The 17,481-nt window shown below is 43.9% G+C and overlaps 1 protein-coding gene across 1 annotated transcript; it reads right to left on the bottom strand.

Moving 5' to 3' along the window:
- Positions 1–1,240: 1,240 nt before the first annotated feature.
- Positions 1,241–7,001, bottom strand: LOC101858575 (folate receptor beta; the record flags this gene model as incomplete). Its single annotated transcript, XM_005107932.3, is given in 3 exon segments — positions 1,241–1,376; positions 2,560–2,748; positions 6,793–7,001. Coding segments are annotated over 3 exon segments (493 nt in total), but the record flags the coding sequence as incomplete, so codon positions are not given.
- Between the last annotated feature and the right edge of the window lie 10,480 nt (positions 7,002–17,481).

Raw genomic sequence — 17,481 nt, 5'->3', positions numbered from 1 at the left:
CAAAGTGGCGTGTTGGTGAGGGAAGCCACACCTCAGCCACCAGGGTCCCCTTCTCCGGTCGTACGGGTCGCACCCCACGGTCAACGGGTTGCCTCACATTGCGGGGATTTGGGGTCGATTTTTTTCTGGACCGGACCTTTGGTCGACATATCGGAAAGAAAGATAGATGGACAGAAGACATAGCAAGAGCGGACAAAAGATGCCACCCCTACGTCAGAGAGCTAGTGACGTACGAGTGGCATCCTACAAGCCGGGGGGTTACACCCCCTGTTGATGGGACAGCTAACTATTTTTATTTTATTCCCCGTTCAACTCGGGGAAGGACGAAAGACAACAGAAGACAGACGATACACCAAAGCAAGTGTCGCCCACGTGTACCTGAGCATAGATGTCCATGGGTGACAAATCGCCAGTGAAGGGGTTGCACCTCCTGCTGGCGGAGCAGTGGGTCTATTTATATCCCCCCGACCCACTGGGGGTCGTTCAGCTTCTGGTCACGTATGTGCCAGATTGGCCTCGAGAGGCCAAAATGAGAAAAAGGATGCCAAAAATTATTTTTGCGTCCCAAAAATCACAATCGATCAATGCCGGCAAGATTCCAGCAAAGCTTGCTCGAAGCATTCGAATTTCCGGTTTTCCTGAAAAATCCGGCGATCTGGCATCTATGGTTGCACCTCATGGTCAGCGAGGTGCCCACTCCATGGGATGGACGACCTTTAGTTTTCCTGCACATGAGGTGGGCGGTGGATGAAAAGATAGAAGAAGAAAGGAAGAAGGAAGGCGAAGAGGAAGATACACCAAAGTAGATGTTGCACATGGATCCCTGAGGGTTGGTGTCCATGTGCAACACTTCGTCATTGGTAATAAATTGTCTCTTTGGCCTTGGTAAAGTGTAGGAATTTCTTAACACCTTGTTAAGACACACACAAACATTTGCCTTAATCCTGGCTTTGGAGCAATTAATGTTTTTCTTAGGGCAAAGTAGCCAAACGGCATATAAAATTGTATAAATCTGAAAATCATAACAATTCCGCCAATTTCATAATGATGGGCAGCCCTGCAAAAGAGAAAATACCTGTTTATTGATGCAAGCCTATGTTAATGAGTACAAAATAGAAAGAATGTGATCAAGAACTTTGAGTCTGTTCTTACTAAGGAGGGGTTTGGCCAGGCCAAGGTTGTGTATAGTTAATACTGTTGTAGAACTTTCTGTATGGAGGAAGATTAGAAATGTAATCACCTGACGACCAATCGAAGCCTGTCGCCCAGTTGTCTAGGCACGTGTAGTCATCATGGCACGCTTCCCACCAGTTCTCACAATCCGATTTGCAGATAGGAACATCTCGGAAGCGTTCATTACGAATTTTCCTGACATCCTTTCAAAACAACATACAAAAAAGTTTTCCTTTTGTAAACTGATCTTTTAATTGACAACCTGAAATACATATAAAAATCCAAACAATTCAATCTAACTTGTGTCCAAAAATAATGCAGTATTTTACTGAACACTGAAAAATCATCAGAGTTCTGCAAATACATGAGGCCAAAACATATCATCTTTTGCCCTTAAAATTCTTAGAACTATTAACCTCTTCGCTGCCACGCCCGTAGAATTTATGGGCCTGAACCGAGTAGCTCTGTGCCTATGGCCAGTAGAATTTACAACAGAGGCTGTTTTGATACCAATTAAGGGAAGTTACTGCAAAAACCTTGTAATTATTATTGAGGTAACTTACCTTTATGTTTACCTCCATTTTCCCCCAATTTAAAAGCTTCAGATTCAGAATTTTAGCTCAAAGAGAAGATTAGATCTAGATCTAACACATCTACTGCACAAAAACGATTTTTGATTAATTGGCAATAAACACAGATCGGATTACATATGTGTGTGTATACATATATGGACTGTGCGAGCCTTGTATAAGGTAGGAAAAGCCTCTGGTCACTTCCTCATTACCTGCACACACTCACACAACATGTATTCCCCTTTTTTTGGTCTCAGTTTATCATTACTTGAATGTGTGTTTTATGTTGTTTGGTGGTGTAGTTTTTGAAATCATGTTACTAACTCCAACTTTCCTCCATCTATCTCTCAATGAAATCCCCCTAAAATTATATCAATAAAAATGTGTTTTAAAGTAGAATGTACATGCAGAAATTCACATGGAAATATTCAAACTATTCATAAATAAAAAAGTTATGGGATGTAGAGTGGGGTCACCCCTGAGCCTTGGTTCATGGGATTTCCCCCCGGCATAGGGGCCTATTAACCTGCAGCATTGAAGAGGTTAAGATCATTGTGTACATGAAGCAAATGCTAATAGGTTGCAATAGGAACACATGATGAGCATAGAATCTTAATATCTTAATAAGTTGTGATGAAAGTAAACCAATAACATTAGCTACTAGTCCATTTCAGTTCTACATCTCACCACTGGGGAGCGATTTATGGGCTCTGAAGAATGCAGTATTCATCACACTTTATCATTCCACCCTTTCTACTGCAACTGGTCCCTGTTTCGCTCAAGGTCAACAAATATGCCAACATATAGTTCTCACCTCCACCAGCCAAGGCCCAACATTCGGAGAGCACTCATAGAAGCAGAGGTCCATTAGGAAATATTCCCGACATCGAGGGCTGAGTGTCTTGCAATGATCCCAATCAAAATTCAACCATCGCCGATCCATATGGACGCCACGAGCTGTTGCAGCAGAGCAACAAGAACGCTCTGCCCAGGGACTGCATAGCTGTAAGACCAAGCAGGGGTATATTCAAATAAAATACAGTAAGATACCACTGATTATGATTCAGGTTCACTTGATTTTTAAGAAAACATAATTTTTACAACATTAATGTCTTTCCTAAGATACCGCTCTGAAGAACTACATTTGGCTAAGATCCTGCATTTCAGATTATGATTAATTTTCTTAACAAAAACCTGGGTGTGCATATTCAAAATTTGCAATCATTATACAACCCAATGCATCACCAGTCATCCATTCTTATGAATGTTATCACATCTCCTTTGTAAATCTTGATGCATGGGTACAATATTTGTTCCTGATGGGATCATGCCAAGGTCTGAACTTCTCGATTTGTTTGTTTTCCCTGCAAACATTGCACTTGTATTTGAGCCTACTGCTTGAACTTATATCACACACTGGATGAGTAGGGTCTACAAGGGTCCACACTTGCTTTTCACCTCTGCGCCTGAATTTGCTAGATAGGAGCATTGGGATCAACCTACATCTTGAGATCTCCAGTTCGGTGAAAATGGCACACTTCATCAAATGAAGAAAAGACCATTGGATGGCCAAAGACTCTTGTTCATTCTTCGCTCGCAATAAGTCATAATCCTACATCAATAAAGATGACCTCTAAAAAACACCTCACTATACCCATGGGTTATGTCAGTTCATTTCAAAACAAGAAAGGACCATTTTACCGATTGTGGACCTGACCATGAGCCATCATGGACTCTTTCCCCCTTTCCCTTTATGACTTGGCTAAGATCCCATTCTCCAATGATCATGTATTTTGCTTGCACCCAAGCACTTGGATCCGAGGTAGGGACTACTCTATAAGTATAGTGAAATAATTGTTAACATGAAAGCGCGATGACAATTAACTGACCCCAGAATACATACTTTATCCTGCCCCAAAGGCTAAAGAACAAGTTTAAATATGGTATGTGCATATTTCTTACTGAGACAAAAAAAACTAGGATGATCGAAGGGCTGGCACTTGGTTCCAAGGGAGACACTTGAAATTTGAGGGACGAAGAATACATGATCTTAAGAAAGGGGAGCAATATAGTATAAGTATAAGAAGGCATTTCTGCAAAAGAATTCTCTTTAAAGTAGGAATGAATGCAATGTGCACTGTACTGTATTTTAAGGAAACACACAAAAAAAAACTCCTCTGTTTTGCCATTTTCATAAAACCCTGTTAGTAAGATGTATTCATTTACAAGCAAGAGTTTGCAAAAAGTCATTAACAGGCCTGCCCACCTAGCAGCATATATTTTTAGTAATCGGTTTTAGTTTCAATAAGGTTTTTTTTAGTAGTTTTTATGGTGCTCGCAACTGCATAAGGTCATATGAGTGCCAAGGGGTGGATGTCAACAGAGAAGTCCATACAGGGAATCAGGCTTACTCTGCTCACCTCTCTAACTCCAACAGCATAAAGTCTGCTTCGACTATTAAGGCACCCCGGAAATAATAGCGGGTCACAAGAAAGTGACAAACATACAAAAGTAGAGGAAAATTACGATAGTTAAGGATTAGAAAAGAAAAAGTAGCAGTTCCCCATTGCAATTCAGCTACAGTTATGAGCATGACATTGATGAATCAGCCCATTTACAATTCTACTGAGCATAAGAACAAGTTAATGTCCCCCCTTTGGGAATCGCCTAAAGACACTTCAGTCAGTAGCACTGCCCCACGGGGGTTAGTAAGGTTTTACGGCGCTCGCAACTGCATAAGGTCATATGAGCGCCAAGGGGTGGATGTCAACAGAGAAGTCCAAACGGGGAATCAGGCTTACACTGCTCACCTCTTTTTCACCATTTTCACCAACTTTGACTGTCAAAGCACCCCGGAAATAGCAGTTCACAAAAGAGGGACAAACATACAAAAGAAGCAGAGGAAAAATGACGATAGTAAGGATGAGGAAAGAAAAGGCAGCAGTTCCACCTATGTTGTTCCGGCACAGTATGAGCATGACATAGATGAATCAGCCCATTTACAATTGTACTGTGCATAAGAACATGTTAATAACCCCCCCCCCCCTGGGAATGGCTCAACAAAGACAACCTTAGTAAGTAGCACTGTCCCGGGGGGGGGCTTTTAGTAATCAACAGATAGAAAATTTAGTAAACTGGCTTAAAAATTCGTAATATGGTCTATGGCAAGTCATCTTCAATGGGGTGTCAAGAACAAGGGTTGTCATCCAGCATAGTATAAATGTAGCGTAAACAAAGACATGATGATACAAAACGACAGGAATTTCCTAAAACCTTGTCAATCTTATGTTTGCCTTACATCCTGGCTTTGGCACTTTTAAAGTCTAATGTTTTTCTAAGGGCAAAGCGGCACTGAGCAACTACAAGGGCTCAATGAAAAGAGGGTGTTAATACTGTTAAAGTTCGACATCTGCACGTAACGTCGTGACGTAGACTGTCCAGGTATTGTACTTTTCTATTTTCCTTCCCCTAAACACCAGGAATGTTGGCAGGGGGTTGGGGTCAAAAATTTTTTCTAAATCAGAATCAGGGGTATTGCAATCGTATTTACGTAAAATTAAAATAAAAAAAATTACAATTCCGCCAAATTCGTAATGGTGGACAGCCCTGCATTAATGCTCTCCTTATGCCTTTGGTGAAAATGGTGAAATAGTATGGGTTTAACGCCCCTATCAACACTATCAAGTTATTTAAGGGGAGGGACCTCCTAGTTTAACGTCCATCTCTGATAGGACCGAGACAAGTGGGAAGTTCGTGTAAAGTGTCTTTCCCAAGGACACAACGTCGGACCGAGCTGAGGCTCGAACCCCGAACCTGCAATCTCACGATCACAAGTCCGGTAGCCTAACCATTAGGCTACCGACGCCACCTCTTATGCCTTTGAATATAAAAGGAGTTTAAAATCCCCAAAAGAGAAGAATGAGAATGGGTTTTTTTTCATTTAAAAATACAGTACTGTTAAAAATAAATAAGACCAAAATGAATTGACACTAAATTTCCCTGGAAGATGAAGGAAAAGGGGTTGTGTGGGGACACAATCTCTACACCAGCACCAAGAAAAACACTCATAAGAAAGGAGATAAATTTTCGTTGGCATAATTGGCCGTAAATTGCCCTCTTTTCCTCCATCATTACACTAACAAAGGGCGGGTTGTCAAACAGGACCGCTTTCAAAACTTAAAAATGTTATTTGTCATGTATGGTGTTAAATTATAGAAGAAATGAGAACACAAATTTGTTTTTGACTGACAGGGTTTCAATTAATCTTCATTGTAAGAAGCCGCAAAATTATTTTATTAGCTAAAAAAGTAATTCACATCTGTTTCATTTTTTTTCGGCGAAAAAGGCATAAGTTTATTATGAAGCACTGGAAACAAAGAGCTGCTATTGAAGCTATTAACACGACCATAAAAAGCGAGATATTTGGGACATCTTTTGGGCAAGGATATGTAGTCAAGGTTAGAGGAAGTGGCCAAGGACCGACAAGTGTTGCACTGACTGATCTCTACCTTGGGTCATTACCTGACAGTACAAGGAGAGAGTAATACAAAAATAAACAAGTAAATGAAATTTTTTTAAAAATATAATAAAAATTGAATTTTAAAAAACACAGAAAAGAAACAAAATGAACTAAATTTTCTTATTAAGGAACACTTAATCATCAGATTTCCTTTGGAAATTATTTAAAATTAAATTTGTAACTTTTATCTGGCCCCTGCCCTTAAACCTGTTCACTGTGAAAAGATGTAAAACCAAACCATTATAATATAATCTACTTTATCCGCCCTATGTTCCACCAAGACCCAGAAGAAAGGATGACACCATAAACAATAAAAACGTTTTGTATGTCTACAATTTAATTTATAAGATTTTTTATAGACTGTCTGCAATAAATGTAAGCATCATATCTGAAGGAGGTCAGCCTGGAAGCTTGTCTTTATAATTCAAAGCAAAAGGACCACCTTCCTCATATTTGAAACAGACAGAAAAAGTATACGAAAGCAAGAAACTTCTGCCACTCTCATTCAAAAAATAAAAATAGTCTCACTTCTTTGACTAAACCCAATTCAGGACCTGGGACTGACTTTTGATGCTCGCCATCCAAACAGATGTTCATGTAGTCATCCACTGTTTTCAAGGAGTCCAGTCGTGCTTGTGCCAGGATTATGTTAGTTCCTAGTACACTCACAGTTGTTAATAATAGAAACCCTGACATGACCTTGTTTTGTATTTGCCCTTTGAAGTCTGACAAAATCCTGAAAATAAAATAAAATACAAATAATGTGATAAAAAAAAATTTTGAGCAAAAAACAAAACAAAAATCAACATAGAGTGCATATAAAAGGACTAGATGAGATTCACAACAGTAGGAAAAAACAGTCAATCAAATCTTATCGATAAACCAAAAATTAAAAACTTTTGAGAGGGCGGTTTGAGGGTGCTCTGATGTGGTTTGCTCCTTCTTTCCTACAATTAAACATCTATTGTCCATATCTCCCCACCTTTTTTTTGTGTTTGTTACTTTCTTGTAACACCTCTAATCTTCAGTACTTTGACCGTACTGTGTTGCAAGAGGGTGGGGTTTGAAAGGGGTGAGGGGAAGAAAACAAGGCAGAGGACGAGTCCACCCTGTCCTCCCCAAGAACCCCAAAGCGGTTAGACAGTGGCACCTCAGGGGAAGAAAGGACCTTCTTAGATTTTGGTGCAGCGATTTACACACAAACACACTGTCTCTCTCTCTTTCTCTTTCCCTCTCTCTCTCTTTTTACTTTTTCTCTCTCCATCTTACTTCCCCAGGCCTGCCCGCCACCTTCACCCCTCTTCTTCTTCTTCTTCTCGATCGCATCACACTTGAAGTCTGGTATCTGTCATAAATTGGGCCGTCCTGCTCAGTTCATCTGGCGGCCCGTATAGCTTCTCTTGTAGCGTCAGTGGGGTTGGCCACGTTTCCTGTCTCAGGGCCCTGTGTGTCTTGCAGTGCTGAAGGATGTGTTCAACAGTTTGGTCCCCCTCTCCACACTGGTATTTTGGTGATTGTACAATGTACTAGTTTAAAACATTTGTACATATGTTGTCTCAGTCTTGTGTGTTGTGTCCTTAGTCTGAAGATAATCACTTGTTCTTGGCGGGACAGCTCATGGTAGCCATCTGGTGTCTGAGGTGCTTTAAATAGTGTATTTTTATAATAGTTTTTATTTCTGTTAACGCTGTTGTCTGGTTGCTCTTTCTGTGCTCCTAGTTTGGCCATCCTGTCTGCCTGCTCATTTCCCAAGACACCACAGTGTGATGGAATCCACTGCAGCATGATCCTCAGACATGGGATGTCCTCAATTACTTTTCGTAGCCTCGGTAGTTTGCCGGAAGAGATTGCCTGCAGTACTGACATGGCATCTGTTAGGAACACTACTTGGCTTTGGGGGTCTACCACGTTCTTGATGATGTTTGCTGCATTAATTAGAGCCTCTGTCTCTGCCCTGTAGTTTGTACAATGTCGCCCTGTTGGGACTGCCTCTGCTTGTCGTCGTCCATTTGGGAACTGTACATACACTCCGGCTCCTCCTCTTTTCACAACATCAGTGGCAGATCCGTCTGTATAGATCCTGATCCATGCTTCTCATGGGTATCTTTCTTCAAGCATGGACAGGGTGAGGGACTTCTTGCTCAGGTCGCTGTGGTCATCTTTTGTGGTGAACATAGGAATGGACGTGTGTATAGATATGTTTGTGTTTTTCTTTTCCCATGATGGTGCCTCTGGAGTATGGTTCAGCATGTTCACTGTGGCTGGTAGATGGTCCTGTAGGGATCTTTGGATTTTTCTGCTTTTTTTGATGAAGTTGGATCTTTTGAGTCTTGCGGTGTTTGATCTCGCTGTTCTTGTGTGCAGTATATGATCCTCCATAGCTGTGGCCTTGGTGTACTGTATGAGGGCCTTGCATTCCAATCTCCTCTGCAGGGCCACTATAATGTTGTTTGTTCCATCTTTTCTATATAGGCGTTGACCTCATTGCTCCAGTGATTATTCGGAGAGCCTGGTTTTGCACTTTTTCCAGAGTGTATTTGTGAGTCTGTGCTGCAGTCATCCATGCACTGGATCCGTACTCGAGATGGGGCCTGATTGCACCTTGAGTGTTTTCTCATTTGCACCCCACTAAGTCCCTGCTAGTTTTCTCATGATGTTAAGTTTCTTCCTGGCTTTATTTTCTGCATCACCCCTCTTTTTTTGCACAATATATTCCCTCCCATACCGTAGCCCACTGCCCAGCCCTACTATATCCTTTGTACAGAAAAGACCGCAGCTCGTGCTGGGTGAACACGGTTGGCAGCCATTTTGTATATTCCACTGTGCATGCTGAGCTCGGTGCCGCGAAAGACAGAAGGGTCCTTGACTTCAGTACAGAAGAGCGTCTTCGCCGTAAAAATATCCCCGAAGATCGCCTTTACAGGACTGCAAAAATAGCCCCGAAGACCATCTTTACGTGATCGTAAAAATGGGAGTGTCTATACGCACGCGATTGCGTAAACCAACATTTTTAGCTATGCACACGCAATTGCTTGCAACATATATTTTGTTGCTATGCACCCAAGTCCTGCCGTGATGACAAGGATTCTCTACAACCAAGATATTGCACTTGCTCTTTGGGCTTTTGTCAGTGCCGTGGCGGGCCGTCTCTTCCACTTACCGCGTGATGGGCTACGTCACTAGGGGATGGCAGGTTGGTTTCATCGTCGACTGTTTGGGGTCTGTGTGTGTGTTTGTGAGTACATGTGTGTATGTGTGTGTTTGTTTAGTTTTAGTTTAGTATGGGGTTTTACGGCGCTCGCAAATGCATAAGGTCATATGAGCGCGCAAAACACAAGTTAGTTTTGTTCACAACAGTTTACTGTACGGCTGGCTTGGGTCAGTAGTCAGATCTTATGTTAAAATATTTAAAAATCAGTGTAAATATATATATTTTCAATCGAATACAATTTTCCTGGATAACATAACAATTTTAAATAGTTCAATTTCACTTTATAATTTGCCATAAAGGCCAATGGCCTTCATAAAATCCAGGATTCTGTTGGGACCAACGATGGAAAAAATGTCTTGCAATTTCTTGCATTTGAATTATTTCCTTCGGATCTCTCCAAAGTCTAGACATTCGGTTAAGATGTGTCTAATGGTAAAATCTGTGTCGCATCCGACACAGAGAACGGCTTCTCATCTCCCTGTAGGAGGTATTTGTGGGTCAGGGCCGTGTGTCCGATGCGCAATCGAGTAAAAATGACTTCGTCTCTTCTGGAGAGATCCGAAGGACTTCGCTGTTCTAGTTTGGGTTGAATTTCATATAATTTATTATTTTTCTGGTTTTCCCAGTGGCTCTCCCACAGACTGGAGGTGTACTTTTTGACTTTATTTCTAAAGTCAGTCTGTGGGAGAGTGTTTGTCGTTGATCCCTGCAGAAGGGATGAAGCTTTCTTCGCCAGGTCGTCTACCTGCTCGTTTCCTCGGATGTCCACATGGCTGGGTATCCATGCGAACATGATGTTTTTTCCTGTTTCGGATAGTGTATGAATTTTCTGTTGTAGCCTAACTATTTTTGGGTGTAAGAGAGTGTAGTTTGTGAGTGAGGTGATGCAAGACAGAGAGTCAGAAAGGATAAGGAAAGATTTGTTTGGAGAATTTTCTACAGAGTCCAGTGCCATGTCAATGGCAGTGGCCTCCGCAGTGAAAATTGAGGCTTCAGAATGGAGTCTCCTCTGGTGTGTACTGTTGGAAGATAGGGCTGCGGCGCCCACTTCATTGTCTTTTTTGGAGCCATCCATGAAGATGAGCTCCGCACCGGGGTATTTATCTATTAGTTTTTTGTATTCTGCTTTAAAGGTGTTGGTGTTTGTGCTTTCTTTGTTGTGTGTGGTCAGCTGTAAGTCTACTTTTGCTTTGGTGAGGTGCCATGGAGGGAGGTCGGGGAAAAGAATTTGTTGGATGTCTTGTTTGGAAAAGTGTAAGTTTTTGAGGTCCTCAAAGATTCTGAGGCCGAAGGGTTTGATGAGTTATTTTTCGTTGTTTTGGAATTTGGTTATGGTTTCTGGGTTTGTTTTAAAAATGCTGTTGTGCGCTGGATTTTCCGGTGTTGAGCTCTGTTTAACTGCGTATTGTAGTGAGAGTTGTGTGCGTCTGAGTGAGAGTGGTGGTATGTTGGCTTCGGCCTGGAGGCTCTCCATCGGAGAAGTGCGGAAAGCCCCCAGAGCGAGGCGGAGTCCTTGGTTTTGTATTGGGTCTAGCATTTTTAAGATGTGTGGTTTTGCCGATCCCTAGACTTGACAGCCGTAGTCAAACCTGGACCGGACAAGGGAGATGTACAAGTGGAGAGGGTGTTTTGAGTCCCCGCCCCACTACGGATGCGATAGAATTTTCAAAGCGTTTAGCCCTTTCTGGCACCTCCCACGAAGGTCTTTGATGTGTGGTATGAATGTGAGTTTTTTGTCGAAAATGACGCCGAGGAAACAAGCTTGGTCCTGGACGGGAATCCTTTCCCCGTATAGTGTCAAATCCGGCTGCAGCACACGTCTGCCTGTTCGGCAGAAGTGTACTGCAACCGTCTTTGACGGGGAGAACTTGAAACCGTTATTGTTTGCCCACGTTTCGAGTTTGTGCAGCTGCATTTGCAGCTGCCTTTCCATAGATCTCAAATGAGGATTTTTTTAACGGCAGCATGTCAAAAAGTCGTCAACATATAATGAGCTGTCTATGCTGTTTTGGGGTTTTTTACTATGGAATTTATTCTAATTTCGAATAGGAGGAGAAAGAATGCTCTCCTGGGGGACTCCTTCCTCTTGTTGGTGGCAAAGGGAGGATCCGACACGAACCTGGAAGGAACGGTTCTTCAGGAAGTTGCCAATGAAGGCAGGGAGGTGACCGCGTATGCCGAGTGCATGCAGGTCTCGAAGAATGCCGTACTTCCAGATTGTGTCGAAGGCTTTTTCTAGGTCGAAAAAGATGGCGATCATGTGGCCTCCTTCAGCGAACGTCTCACGTATAAATGTCTCCAGGCGGACCAGGTGATCCAGAGTGGATTGAGTTTTCCTGAATCCGCACTGGAGACCGCTCAGCGAGCCCGTCGTTTCCAGAAACCGCATGAGTCGCCTGTGGATCATTTTTTCATTATATTCAATGAGTTTGCAGAGACAGCTCGTTAGTGCTATTGGTCTGTAATTGGATGGGTGTGTGTGGTCCTTGTTTGATTTGGGTATTGGAATGACAGTGGCGAGACGCCAAGACTCCGGAAAGGAGTGCGACCGTCACATGTCGTTGTATATGTTCTAGTAGGAGTGTGAGTGTTTCTGAGGGTAAGTGTCTAATGATCTGGTTGTGGATGTCATCCGGTCCCGGGGCTGTATTGCCCAGGTCCGAGATGCATGATGTTAGTTCGTCTATTGTGAAGTCTGCATTGTTGTAGGTTTCAGTGTTGTTTGAGTGGAAGTTTAGGTGTTGTTTTTCTCTGTTAGTGTTAGTTTTGATGTTTTGAAAAGTGGTGTTGTAGTTTGCTTGGGATTAGTTTTTGGCGAGAGATGTAGCTATTGTGTTTGCGATGTCTACTTGTGTTTCAGCTGTGGTTCCATCCGGCCTCTGGACGTGCCGAATGGTGTCTGTGCGTCTACCCAAAGATTTTTTAGCAATTTTGAAAACTTGGTTGAGGGGTGTCTGGCTGTTGATTTTGGAGATGTATTTTTTGAATGATTGTCTTTTACTCTCCCTGAAGCATCTACGTGCCACAGCTCGAGCCTTTAAATAGTTTATCTTGTTTTCTGTGGTGGTGTTGTTGACGGCTTTTCGATACGCTGCCTTCTTTTTCTTCACTGCATCCTCACATTCCTAAGAGAACCAGATCTTGTTCCTCCGGGGTTTTGTTTTTGTTTTTGGTATGTGTTTGTGGCATACAGTGGAATCCTGTTATAACGAGAGGGAGGGGACCAGTGCGAAATGTCCGTTATAGCAGGATTCTCGTTACAAGGGATCCAGTAATAAATTCAAGGGAAATAGTAAAGTAGGCCTAATCTATGAGTTTGGCGTTCTGTTTATTCCTTTTTGTATTTCCCCTGATGATGATTTGTTCAACATGATCTAAAAGTCTTACTTTATCAATCGAATCAGGTTTCTTTCTCTAGCACTAGCAATGTTGACAAATCGGCGTTGGCGATCAGAAAGAAGGGGCTCTGGTTCTAGGCTAACTCGTCCGCTGTGTTGTCCCCCACCCCACCACACACAGTGGTGCGTTGTGTCTGCTCGCGCACGTCACACATTCACTCCATCCATCTATCACAGCATTGTGACCTCTCCATCCCGCACCAGAGAAGTGAGAGGCACGGTATGCCTAGATACTCTAGACTGGGCTGGCCTATCACGCGAAGTGTTCTGCTTGTGTCTGCGCATCCCACACCCTCCCTACTCAGTTGCTCCGGCCTTCAATGTTGGTTCATGTGGGCTCTCCCATTCTTTGTTTCGCTGGATCACCGACAACTTTCTCAACTGGCAAGGTTTTATAATAATGTTTAATTGGTCTGTGCGCTGTGCACAGCAGCAGCACTATTCCGTTATAACCGACTCGCATGGCGGTCTGATTGTGCAATAGCAGTATTTTATTTACAAAGATAAAGAAGGAGAAAACGGGGTTTTAGAATAGTATATTTATAACAGACTTCTCGTTGTTTCAGGACTCGTTATAAGAGGACTCCACTGTATTTCTAAAAGCTTTTCGTGGAATTTATTGTAGTTGAGGTCGAAATTGGGATTAAGAATCTGGGAACATTGATTGGCAAAACCTGTCCCGGTCTGCTTTTATAAAGTTGAAGCGTTCTGGGATCGGGTCGTTTTGGAGGCTATATTATAATTGTTTTTTGTAGAAGAATTGGGAAATGGTCCGTACGGTCATCCAGCACAGACCACTCAAGATCTGGGACTAGTTCAGGGCAAAAGGTGAGGTCAAGGGATGAAGTGCCATAAGTGGCTCTGTTTCTGTAAGTTGGGGACCTATCATTTAAGAGACAGATGTTATTTTGAAATAAAAAGTTTTCTATTATTTTCCCTTTCTGGTCTGTAGGATTGTCTCCCCAAAGGGGGCTGTGGGCATTGAAATTACCTAGCAAAATAAAGGGTTTTGGAAGCTGAGCCTTTAAGTCATTTAGTTGGGTTATTTTGAGGGGGTAATTTGGTGGGACATAAACTGAGCAGATCGTGATTGGTCTGTGCAGGGTGACCCGTACGGCAATAGCCTGGAGGGACAGACTCCGCCCTTCCCGGGGTCAGGCCGGGGAGGGGGGTCGGAGCTGTCTTCCTCCATAGGCAGGGGTTTGTCTGCTGGAGGGGTAAGGGGAGGTGGAGCAGACCGAGGGGGCTGGGAAGGGGGGGGGGGAGGGGGCTGGGGGGAGGGGAGAAGGCCCACTTCACACTCCATCAGAGGGATGGGCTGTGAGGTGGAAGAAGAAGGAGAAGAAGAAAAAGGGATAGAAGAGGGGTGAGGGGGAGAAGAGGGGGCAGAGGAAGAGTCCTCCCCGTCCTCCCCTAAAACCATATAGCGGTTAGAAAGTGGCACCTCATAGAGGGTTACCACAGGGATAGTAGCCGGCTTTTTGTTCTTAGGCACAGAGACTTGCCTGTTGACCGCGGGCTTTGGAAGGTCAGCAGTGGAATTACTTGCCGACCTCGTGACCACCTGGGCTGCCTTTGAATATGACCGGACAATGACTGGGGTTATGATTGGCGGGCAGACAACCTTACGGGCCTCCTGGAAGGAGCAGCCATTTCGTGCCTCGTATTCTTAGATGGCGCGTTCTTGGAGCCAAGTCGGGCACTCCTTGCTGAAAGCTGTGTGCTGGCCGTGGCAATTGGGGCAACAAGGACTAGCCTTGCATTCCTTCTCAGGATGCCCGGTCTTGCCACAACGAGGACACACGGCTGCGTGACGGCACCATGACTGGCTATTGCCAAACTTCTGACACTTGAAACAGCGCAGAGGGTTCGGCACATAGGGTTGTACGTCGAGTACCAAGTAAGATGCCCGAACGGTGGCTGGAGGGCGGCACGATTCGAATGTGAGGACAATCGTGTTCGTTTCAATAGTAGTCTCCCCCCGCCGAAGAGTAATTCAGCGCGCTTCGACCACTGTCATCACTCCCTCACAGTGCTCCACAATCTCTTCCATGGAGCAGCCTTTCAGCTCATGACTGCGAACCACGCCCTTCGAGCGGTTAAATTTCTGGTAGTGCTCGGACTTACATGGAATACCGCCGAAGTTCGTGGTATCCAGGAGTTCGGTCACTTCGTTCTTGGTTGCGCACTTGACAAGGAGTGCACCACAGGAAAGTTTCTGTACACATGTGGGAATGTATCCCAGAACTTTTCGTAGTGCATCTCCTGTCTTAACTCACTTCAGACGGGTCACACAACAGTTGCGTGACCCCCGCCATGACGCTCGCGTCGGGTCTCACAAGCCCTGCGTGACCAACTTTGGAATTTTTTTTTCGCTCTACAAATCACGCACGGATCGCGAGACCCGCCTCGTACCCTTGTTTGGCCAAGCCTGAGTTACTTAGACTTCGTTTCGTATCTCTGGGGCCGGTAGTTTTTAAGTTATTGAAGGTGAAAGACAGTGACCCCAACTGGGGTTGAACAGACCGGAACTCGCGCTTTGTTTTTTTCTATACAGCTCATAGTAATCCGACAGTCGCGTCGTAGTAACGGTCGAAGAAGTCGCATGAACAAGAATCACATAATTTCGCCGTTTTCTATACTTCTGTGCGTTTTACTAGTTCTAGTGTCTCAGAATATGATGTGTCTAATAGTTAGGATCCTGGATATGTACCCGAACACGGCCCGAGTCGTAGTTCTAGGGCTAGATCTAGCACTAGTACCGGTGTTGTTTTTCGCGCAACGAAATCACAACGTCGTGCCGTACATCTGTCTCATGTAATTCAGTGTATGGGTCTGAATCAATGCACAGACCAGCTTTTATATTTTCACCAAACACTTGCACATGTATACAAATCAAACCAGAACACTTTGAACTTTTATTTTTGTTGTTGCAGTGAATTTCATTCTACTTGTCACGTCTCTGGAAATTTTTCGAAAATCAAATTCATGCCAATTTTTAAAAAAATCATACAAATTAAAGTATTAGACTTAGACAACTTTAGTTTTTTGTATTAGATTAAGCTTGAATGTTACTTTACTGTGTCAAAAAATGATTACAATAGGGTAAATCTGAGAGTTGTGGTGATTTATTGAAATACCCCCCAAAACACCAGTCTTCAATGCTTGTGGCTGGTGAAAGGGCCCAGTCGCAAGTGAGTTAAAGAGACTGAGATCGGTAATTCTTCTCTGTGCGTCTTTTGTACTGGAGATGGCCACGTACGGTTGCCTCAGAAGCTCCTTGGGAGGAGGGAGGAAGGAGGCATCGGTAAAGGTACTTTTACCATTTTTTTAACGTTTGCTCGGCTCGGCGGCCGCACCCGCTTCCGCGAGCTGAGACTTTTTAACGTTGGGAGCTGGGGAAGGGTCTTTAGGGTTTTTAGAATCCATGAGAGTTATTTATTTGATTCGACTTCGGGGCTCCCTGCCCGCCACGGAGCCCAACAAGGGGACACATTGCTCGGATGACCAGAGCTGTGCCAGGGCTACCCCGGAGCTATACTCTCAACGAGAAAGTACAAGACCCTCCCGTCAAGATTGACCCAGGGCTTGATGGGGTTTCAGCTCTCAACCGATTGAGTGGCATGGGCCGTGCCACCCTCCCATCTAAGAGGAAAACCTGGGCCAAAGAGGTGTGTTGGCGAGGGACAGTCCGTGGACTGATCTCACCTCAACCGCCAGGAACCTGGTTTCCCTCCACACGGGTCGCATCTCACGGTCAACGAGGCCCCCACTCTGTGGGATGGGTGACCTCTCTTTTTGCTGCACATGAGGTCAGCAGTGGGAGAAAAGATAGAAGAAGAAAGAAAGAAGGAAGTAGAAGAGGAAGATACACCAAAGTAGGTGTCGCATCCGGATCTCAGAAGGTTGGGGTCCGTGTGCGACACCTCGCCTTTGAAGGGGTTGCACCTTCTGCAGACGAAGCAGTGGGTCTATTTATATCCCCCCGATGGAATTGATTTTGATTTAGAAAAGAATGGGTGATAAGATGCTTCCCTGGGGGACGCCTTCTTCTTGAGTGTGTAAATTTGATAGGGTTGAACCTACTTTTACTTGAAATGATCGATCTTTCAAAAAGATGCTGCTAGCCAAGAAGTCTAGCTAAGTACGGCTAGACTGCCAGTCTAGCCGTACTTATCTTAGGCTAGAAAACAGGTCTCATTTAATAGTACGCAGTGGCTATTTTTACGGTGACCCGTAAAGATAGAATCCCAGGCTATTTTACGGCGATCCTCAAAAAACGACCCTACTCCGCCTCTCATGTACGCGACATGCCTCAATGTACATTTGTGTATTAGATCAAGGCCTATAAGGGCCGTTCAAAATATAAACTTACACCTCAGAGGGGAAAGGGTGTCTTTGGCTTCTGTAAGAAAAGTGTAAGATTGGGTGGGGAGGTTAACCAAATATGCAACTTCAGTGAGATGAACGTTTTGCTCATGACTGGGAAGAAAAGGTAAAAGAAAAAGTGGATAAATGCCAGTAATAAGACCCAGATCTGCATTATCACGCTGCAGATTCCCGGGTTTTTTTGGGGGGGGTTACAAATAATTTATTGGGGGGGGGGGG

Source organism: Aplysia californica, unplaced genomic scaffold (assembly GCF_000002075.1).
Source record: "Aplysia californica isolate F4 #8 unplaced genomic scaffold, AplCal3.0 scaffold00644, whole genome shotgun sequence".
Classification (NCBI taxonomy): Eukaryota; Metazoa; Mollusca; class Gastropoda; order Aplysiida; family Aplysiidae; genus Aplysia; species Aplysia californica.
This window is presented reverse-complemented; position numbering and strand designations above follow the sequence as displayed.